The sequence below is a fragment of the Corvus brachyrhynchos genome, unplaced genomic scaffold, assembly GCF_000691975.1.
Source record: "Corvus brachyrhynchos isolate BGI_N302 unplaced genomic scaffold, ASM69197v1 scaffold258, whole genome shotgun sequence".
NCBI classification, from domain to species: Eukaryota; Metazoa; Chordata; class Aves; order Passeriformes; family Corvidae; genus Corvus; species Corvus brachyrhynchos.
In genome coordinates, this window is record NW_008240122.1 from 3,241,193 (window position 1) to 3,250,908 (window position 9,716).

The window sequence follows — 9,716 nt, forward strand, 5'->3', positions numbered from 1 at the left end:
TGAAAGCCCGTGCTCTTATTAATCACTTGGCATTCGGCTATGATAAAAGGTAACGTTATTGTTCAACTATTAAATGTCTTGCCCAGAGCCTAAAATTACTTAATAAAAAGTATTTTAATAATAAAAACTTTTCTTAAATATGATCTCTGAAAGATTTTTGTTCATGGATTTGGACTCCTGTGACTCAGCTGCCTATCTCTTCTAAGGACAGTGGTAACTCCTTGGTTTTGATCTTCAAACTGATGAATTAAAATATGGTTACCACTGGAATGGAGTACTTTTTTATTTACATATCTTTATATGCAAACCCCAGTAAGACTCTAGTCTTGGCTAGAATAATGTCATTTTTTGTTGATTGCTAAATGCTCACTTGATATATTTTCTTTTTTTCTACTTAGCAAGTCTGTATCAGTGGATCCCAGCAAACCTCTCTTTATTCCAGCAGGCCTGGATTCCATGAGCCAAATAGGTTAGAACATTTCCTGTTCATTGTGTTTGTTGCTTAATTGTTTCGAGAAACACTTTAAGCAAATAAATGAATTACAGCACATCAGTATCAGTTTTAACAGATCATTGAAGGAAATGGCTTATAGATTTCAAAATCATGACTCAGTATTTATTGTGATTTGTTAGGTAGTTCAGTGAAGTCTCTGGACTATGTAAAATAGTAAAGTACCAATAAGCTTAAATCTGAAAGAAAATAAAATATACAAAAGCTCGGAGCCCATTTCATGGTAGGATAGCAATGTGTTTTTCAAACTTGTTGCAGCTTTTCAGTGTAGAAGGTAAAATACTAAATTAGATGGATCATTATGCAAAATTATTCTGTGATTTATGTTGTTATGACAACACACTTATCTTATGTGTGCTGTGATCCTCAGGACCACCACCTGCCTCTGACAGTGATCTTGGAAAGATGCATGCCACCACGCCTTTGGAACTATGGAAAAAAGTATTTGAGAAAACATTTCCTCCCAAGGTAGGGATGTACCTGCCATGCACACAGCTGCTTTTCTCACAGGATAGCAGCAATATCCCTACTCATTTTTTGTCTTTCAAGTCTACTGACTGGAATTTCAGTCTCACTTAGCAGTTCTCTTTAATACATTTTTAAAAGATACAGATTTTTATGTAGTGGTGCTTCTACATCTTCAGTCACCTTCCTACATTTAGAAATTATGAAAGGTGCTGTTCTCAGTATAATATGCCCCAACATGATAAAGACTAAACTTCTCAGAAACTATACAGAAGTGTTATTTTTCATGTTAGTTTACCTCATAGCGTTTAAAAACACAATAAACAAATATTGCCTCCTGCACCCACCCCTCCAAGTAATTCCTGAACTCCCCCTGAAACAGCTGGAGAAATGAATTACACATCACCTTTCAAGCTCCATCGCTGTTCATCAGTGTATCAGTCTAATTAAAGATTTGAACATTTCCCACATAGATTCACAGTCTTCTGGTTTGGTTCCAAAAAAGGCTTTAAACTTTGAAGCCATTTTTATGCATTGTAAATTTCTTTCTCTGTTGCCTCATCTAGGAAGCAGAATTCTGTTTTATTTTATTCCATCACTGGTATTATTGCCTTCTTGCTACTTTCCATTTGATGTGAATAAGGACAAATGTGCAGGACAATGTTTTTAGAAGCCCTCCTTATTTGATAGTTTTTCTTACTATTAGTGTATTTGCTTCTTTGGAATTCAAGTTATAGTTCGCTCGAGGTTAAGAAATGAAAAATCAGGTATTTGGCAAAGATAGTAATCAATTTCTCAGCTGTTGAAATAATGCTTCTGATAACCAGAACTGAGTTCTAGTCACGAGTATTGCAAGGGCAACCTCAACTGTGCCCAAATGTCATGGACCAGAAAGGCTATTTTCATTTTGAGGCTCAAGAATAATAACCAACTACCAAATATGAATATTTTCTGCCCTCTTGAATCTAGCTGCACTATTACTTTATCTTCATTTTACTGATAGAACAGCTAATCTGTGTCCTGTAGCACAAAGTTGTTCCATAAATAAAAGCTTTTAATATATTTGTATTAAAAGCAAATACTTCCACTTCTCTAGTGTGGCCTTTTCTTATTAAAAGAAGATAAATTCTATCTTTTGGGGTTTTGTCTTTTTTCCTTTTAGAGTTTCTGTGATTTACAAGATACCAAGGACCCTGCACAGGATATTCAATACACCGAGTATGAAGTTGATGTCATGAGAGCTCAGAAAAACCAGGTGTGTGGTAATTCTCCAACTGCTGTTCACAGTCAGGTATTCCAGAACCACCAACACTTCTGAACTAATAGCATATACTCGTACCTCCTCTTTTTGCCCTTAAATAACTTCAGCTTTAGATTTCAGTTTAGTAGCTGAGGTTTTTTTCCATCGTTAGATACTAAGCCAGTAGACCATTGTTGGATCTCAAAGTTTAGGCTCTGAGTCTCTTTAGAAATTAATAATTCAAATTTTCCCTCTGTTTTCTAGAATTACCTCACTAAAATAATCTTGAAGCAAAACTTTGAAGCTTTCTTGACAGTAATTTCCTCATTTCTTCACTGTGTACTCAAATTCATTTGAGTGTTGACTTAACAGAAAGTGTTGGAAGCAATATGAAGGTCTGGGGTGGGGACTGTTTACTTCTGTCTTTCTCCTTCAAAACTTATTTAACTAGAAAGATACTGAGATGATAACATTTCTAACCTGAATTTGCAGGCTATGTACATTTTCTCTTAAACAGAATGCATGGAATTGTTACACACAGTGATATGTGGCTTTACCCCTGAATTCCAGGAAAGATCTTTAGTGGGGAAAGGATCTTTTATTTTTTCTTATTAATTTTGAAGTGTTTCTGCCTTTCTCTGGATTAGTGGGGAATTAATTTTATAGAAAAATTCTGTGCCAAATTAGATGAAGGTTAAAACATTGCCTTACAGCTATCAGTATGTAACACTCTTCATCAGTATCATACGTGTATGGGTCTGTTACATTCAATCTAAGATTTATCCAAAGAATAAAGCAATTTCAAAAATCCCCTGCAGCCTTTGAACTTGCACATTACCTGTAATAACCTATTTATGTAGATATCAGTTCTGAATTTCTGTCACATCAAGAACAGTCTTAGAAATCATTAAAATTTATAAATCATGCTGCTTTTGGAATTTATAAAACAAACATACTTGGTATAGCTACATATCTCAAAATAACTATATAGTGTACTAGGTTTGTTATTTTTAGATGGTAATGTGTTGCAAAAGAAGATACTGGTATGCATTGATGAAATCATACAGGAAATTATTCATTATCTGTTTTTATACAAAAGAGAAAGGCTTTTAGAATCTTATCTGTTCAAGGGCATTGCAAACCAGCACAGCTTCTTTTTGTTGGACTACTATAAGTAATTTCAGCATTAAAGAGAAAATTACTTTTGTTATCTGCAGTTATTTCCTAAAGCACCAAGACAGAAATATACATCTAAAAGAAAAGAACTCTCTCGTTGCAGTGTTTCTTGAAGTGTCTTTCTGTTTTCCAGTTTAATGGAAACTGGCACAAAAATCTTATTTTTAAAGCAACACTTTAAATAAGTCTGACATTCTTTACAGAGTCTCGTGGTATCTCTTGTGTAGGAGGACCAGTATATTAAGATGGTCAATATGCAACATGTTGCTAATGAAATCATGGGACGTAATGCAAAATTCAAAGTTTCACATGATGACAGTGAATGTTTTCATGTTATCATTTTTCTCGGTTACTTTCGGTTAATTAATGTTACTTTGGACTCCAGGTGATGGCCTGTTCGCTTGTTTATCTGAAAGATAAGCTTTAAAAGAAAAATAAGCACAAAACAAGCAAGGGAAGCAAAACACAGCCCCTGTCACTGCATCTGACAGAAGAACCAGCAATACCTGACTGACTCAGTCTTGGTCAGGACTGCTTGATAATGCTGTGATAGATTTATATATGTAACTGTGGCAATACAAAGTTTAAGTAAATCATTTCCAACTTTGTAGTTTTGGTTGAAGGATTTGCCTGCATTTTAGCAGAGCAAAAGATTGAATTATTGAGTATAAAATAAGAAAACATTAAAAAAAAATAAAACTCAAGAAAGTCCCTGGCTGACTCTTGGGTACTGTCAGCCAGCATTTATCTGAGATGCTTCTTGGCTGTAGAACTTTAGAGTCCAGGTCATCAGCATTCTGCCATAACTGTTTTCTTTTGAGCCAGATTATTTTGCCTCCTTCATATTTTCAGAGTTAACTATGAGATGTACCACTCTCTTTCTAAATGTTTTTGCTCTGGAAAGCTCTCAGAGGCTGTCTTTTCCTCACTGTGCCTTTCTCCAAAATGGATCACATCTTTCTCAACTATGTCTTTCCAGAAATATTTTCCTAGTTCTTGTCCCACAGACATACATGGTACAGGTTTATCTCAAATGGTGCTGTTGGAATTGTTTACTGTTTTTTCATTCTCTGTAGTGGAGAATACAGCACCAGGGACCCTACTGAAATTTACATTTCTAATGTAATTCTTAACTAGCAGATTTTCTCCAGGAATTACTGGAATTTTGTGGGTTTTGCAGGGCTTTCAAGATTAAAAAAAATACTCATTTTGCATACTTATTAGGCCTTAAAGTCTAGGTTTTGGTTGATTATTCATATATAAACCACATGGCAAAGTTGTCATCCTCTGTCCATTCCCTGTTAGTTTTTTGGCTTTTTATGCTTTCAGGTCACCTTAATTTGGTTTTTGGTACACACATAACTTGAATAAGAGTAAGATCTTTTAGAATAATATTGCTGATTAGAGCTACACATATACCACCAGCATCTGTGAGCACCTATGGGGAGCATGAAAGTCTTCTTCCTTAGTTCCTTCTAACTGTTTGTGGCCTGGCACATGGGAATGTCTGTTCTCTTTCCTTTAGAAATGCTCTCTGCCACAAGTGTAAGTACTCTGAGGTGTCTTTTTGAGGGTTTTCCTTTGTCTTCTCTTATGCCTTCACTGCTAATACTCAAAATATGTGCTTGGACTTTTTGATCTGGACATTTGAGTGCAGCTTCATTTATTGATGCAACAGATAAAGTTAACCTTGAGCTCAAAGACCTGGAGAGCCTCCTACTCAGGTACTTCAGAAGTCACACAGTGCCAAAGTTCACACTGAGTGATCCTAGTTACACAGAGCTATTACTTCAGGGATTGGTGCCAGTTTTAGCTGAAGCCTCATGCCATGAAGTAAAGTTAAAAAAGTAGATGCCTGGTGCCATTTGGTGTCAGCTAACAAGAAGTCATGGAAGCAGATCTTAACGGACAGGGATGTAGCTGTTAAGACTTTAAGAAGTCAGAAACACAAGAAGATTCTACATCTCACAGGGAAGAATAGTTGCATTTCCCCTATGTCTTGGGGTGACTGTATAACTGTATTCCCTATCATCTGCCCTATGCCAGACATGAGTTCTGTGCCTTTAAAGCTAGCTAAGGGAGAGGAGGGAGAGCCAGTGGAATTCTTTTGGCACTGTGTTCAAAACACAGATGAGCTCACTGGCTTCTTCTGCCCAGTTGCTCCACTTCTGTAGCAGGGAAGAGAGTTACGTTCCTTTTGCTTTTTAGCTGGTTTCTTGTTCACTAGCTAAAGTACGGAGCCCTGGGACTTTGGCATCCTCTTCTTCTCTTCTGGACTCTTCAGCAACACCAGAACATCACTGGGCGGCCCTACACCATGGCCCGGAGGGGCCCATGCCAAACCCCAGCTCTGGAGAGGAGAGAGCCCCTCCCACAAAGGACTCTGAAATCTACCCAGGTTCTCTCCACACCAAGAGGTTTTATTATTTAGCATTATTCTTTTTTCTGTGCCTGTGTGCAATTTACTTATTAAATAAATAACTTTTCTTTCCTCGCTTTCCTCCGAGGAAAATGCTTTCTGAACCTGGGGGGGGGGTGGCTGTAACCTTCCTTTTATCAGAGGATGTTCATTTCAGACGTTCCTCCGAATTTGTCTCAAACCAGGACACCCTAAAATTGCAGTGACCTGATCAACCATGTCACCCACCATCAAATGTCACCTCCATGTCAGGTATCAGCTGACATGGGGACTGTGTTTGCCAACAGAATGACAGCCATATTTTTTCAGCATACTTTGCTGACATGAACATATTGCTGAACTTGGGAGACCATTCCAGTCTCATTTCACAAAACAGAAGATTTCATAGTGTGCCATGAAGCCCCTTGGTCACACCAGTGTTACTGGGCAGAGAAGTATAGTAGGCACCTACCTTAACCTGGGAACAGAGCACTACCACCTTTCATTTTCTCCAGAGAAGGAGATGTGCTGGTCTTCATAATGTGGAGAAAAAGTTACTGAGGATATTTACTCAGCTGCCAAGACTAAGCTTTCTTGTTTTCACATGAAAGCATGTCCAAATGGGCAAAAAAAATTTCATTTTTAAACCAAATTAAAGAGCATTATAAGAGCACTGTTACTACATTTTCTACTAAAGTTTGTGTGCTTGAGATTTTTAATTAGTGTTTCAGTACTTGGTTGCTCTCACCATGTTCCAGATTGAGGGCACTTCCAGTAAGAAACTGCATGAAAAGGAAAGCTGAAGTCCTATCAGTCACTCAGAACAGAGAAAATGCAACAATTAAGGCTTTTCCTACAATCTTAATTTTTCCTTCTTGTTTGTAGACATTATAGTATTGTCTTTAATTACATGATCATATACTATTTTGCCAATGTCTCAATTCAATTGTTCAGTATTTCTTTTCATCATCCTTATTCTTTATGTACCTTATTTTTCAACCTGCCATTCAGACACTTCAATGAACACAAAAGTATTAATTTTTTTTTTCTCAGAGAGTGCGTGGTAATGTTATCTTATCTGAGTGCCTCACAAACATTAGTTAAGCCTTTCTTCCCAATCCCTTTATGAGATTAGGTGTGATCTTCCCCATTTGACAGATGAAGAATTTACAGAAACACAGAAGTACAGAAGCATTAAGGTTTAAAAAAAAATTTAAACCCACTTTATGCCAGTGTTGAGACATCTGTGATAAGTTGCTAGCACTAATTACATTTAAAGCACTCAGAACACATGGAAAGCACATTTAAACTGCAATTATTTTTTCTTTGTATATCTGATCTTTTCCCCCTACACGTGCACCCACAAAACAAGTGTAGCATAATGCTAGCATGAAGATTTTGGTGTACTTCAAGATATATTCTTTTGAACTATGTTCTTTCACTTTGGAGAGATGATCTGTTAGCTGACTGTATCATTAGTCTATTCTAGAATTCTGCTCATGTTTGCAGTATAGAACTTAATGAGCAGGAAGGGGCTCTTTTTCAAGAGGGTCTCTGGAGTGATCTTTAAGTAGTGTTTGAAAGAATTTTGCATTGCATTTTTGACTTACAGGGATGTATTTTACTTTCTATTTTGCATATAAACTAGGTAAGTGTACTTCCTGACAGCATTCTTCTTCCTGAATCACTGAGATTTGTTAAACTATTATTTTTTCCCAAATATCCTCCCATTTAATCAAATTTTCTTTTTCTTTGATTTCTCATTGTTTAAATGTTAGCCTTACCTAGATACACCTCCAAAATAAATACTTATAATTTTGTTCTGTACTTCTGTATGTAGTGGAGTAGCTATACAGCTTTCATATATGCTGTGGTTTGACAGTTTGCATTCTTGTATTGTTTTGAATTGCCTTTACACTGAGTTGCCTCCTAGGGTAGCTAAACTTAGAGCAAAATTAATTCTGCTAAATTATCTGCCTCTTTCTTGAAAGAGTTTAGTCAGATGATAAATCTGCAAGGCTGATTATTTAGCCAACACCTGTAGACATGACCCCCAGACAGTATTGTCATTACATGTAAAACCTGGCTATGTAAGAAATTACTTTGCATAAAGCAGGTTACATGTGCTCCTTAAAATACCACAGTATTCTTTCTCTTCCTAACTGTTGGCAAGTTTCCAACAGTTCAGTATGTTCCAAGATCATAATTACTTTATATTAATAATGAGGGAGTGAAAATACTGACTAAAGACCAACTTAGAGATAGAACAGTTCAGCAGTACTGGAGTTGTAGCTAATAATGCAACTTCCTGGATTTAGCCTAGACACAGTAGGTTGTGTGTCAGTCACCTATGGAGTTACTTAACAGTAGACTCCTACAAGCATCAGGAAGAATGTGCACTAACTAAAAACCTTCTCACTGCTCATACAGCTCGGGTGCTTACTGAAAACTCTGCACCTCTGACAAAGCTGCTGAAGTTACTTCCCGAGAGAAAATTCCATTTATTATTTCCAAACAGTCTTAAAATAATGATTGCTTGGTTGTTTTACCCTTTATTTTCTTCTTCTCCCCTCTGTGCTCTGGACTGATAGTTAATACTTATGTTAAATTCACCAGGTGTGAATTTTGTTATTTTTGTCAGTTCTGGTACTTGCATGCCTACAGCAAAACCTTCCTTACTCTCTGAAGGCCACTCTATTAAAATCAAAATAACAGTTGTAAAATATCTGTCCACTTTTGAAGTCTTTGCTACATTTATACTAAGCACTGGTTTATGTCCACCTCTTTCCTGATCTAAGACATGGTGAGGTTTTTTCTGTCTTGCAAGCAGTACATGGTTGGTCTAACAGTACCTCATTAGAGCATCGTCTTCCTGTAAATTTGCTGGAAGCTTTACTCTGAAATAAAGCAATTGTAATGCTTCTTAAATTAATATTTTTTCCTGAAAAAAATCTTCAGAAATCACTCCTGACAGTACACACCACTACATGAAATTCAGCAGAGCAAACTGTTGTTTGTAATGGTGCTAGAACCTTCTATTGTAGGCTTCAGTGTTCCTAGTAGCACATTTAACTGAGATGAGCTCATTTGTCTACCTTGCTAGCACTCTGCTGATCTGAAGTACAGCAAAATGTAGCTCCCTATGTGAGAGCAAAGTGGCAAAATTCATAGCACTTTTAGGACAAGTTTGTTAAATATAAAAATATATTTTTTCTGTAGTGAAAAGTGTTGGTACATACATACATTCACCAAATAAATATCTGAAGTTTCTTGTAACTTTTAGTAATGAGAAGATTAGCTTAATATGTATTTATGTTTCTTTTTTAGGAACTTGAACAATACAAAAGAAATGCCTCTAAATCCTGGAAAGAAATGGATTTTGATTCCGATTCATGAACTGCTCTGTCTTCAGTTTAACACAATTGACTAAATTGTTTTTATCATTTTTACATTACGTTAGCAATCTCATCTCATGCAGTTGAAAATATATAGTATCAAACTACAAAGTTAATATTTATTCGGCATCCCTGTTGTTAATTTTCATAAAAGGAACTGTTTATTCACTCAGTCCAAATTTGCACTTGCACTGGCAATATCTTGGCACTGGCAAAGAGTTTTAAAAAGTGAGGAGAAAGGAATTCTACATTGCTCTCAGATGAGTTTGTATATGAAGACTGGCATTAGTCAGTCCTACCTATTTTATAACACATTATTGGGTTTATGTTTGAATACTTCTAACCCTAAGCATGTATTTAAATATAAAAAAGTTTTTTTACACCCAGAATATAAAACTATGTAGTGTGCTAGGCATCTTTTTGTAGTTCAAAACCAAAGCTTAAGAAATACTTGCATAATTGCTTGATATATTTGAATAAATAAATAAAACTGGCAAAATAAAGTGGGGTTAAAACCATCTTTGACCTGAA

The 9,716-nt window shown here is 36.1% G+C and overlaps 1 protein-coding gene across 3 annotated transcripts in view; it reads left to right on the forward strand.

Moving 5' to 3' along the window:
• Nucleotides 1-9,716, forward strand: part of DYNC2LI1 (dynein cytoplasmic 2 light intermediate chain 1) — a 20,632-nt gene extending 10,916 nt beyond the window's left edge. For 2 of the 3 annotated variants that reach the window (XM_017744789.1, XM_017744790.1), the window contains exons 10-14: nucleotides 1-49; nucleotides 399-469; nucleotides 882-979; nucleotides 2,139-2,267; nucleotides 9,118-9,716. In XM_017744789.1, coding sequence (XP_017600278.1) covers nucleotides 1-49; nucleotides 399-469; nucleotides 882-979; nucleotides 2,139-2,267; nucleotides 9,118-9,186 — 416 coding nt within the window. In that variant the 3' untranslated portion in view covers nucleotides 9,187-9,716. The remainder of the gene's footprint in view (nucleotides 50-398; nucleotides 470-881; nucleotides 980-2,138; nucleotides 2,268-9,117) is intronic. The other variant, XM_008641707.2, reaches the window with a different exon arrangement.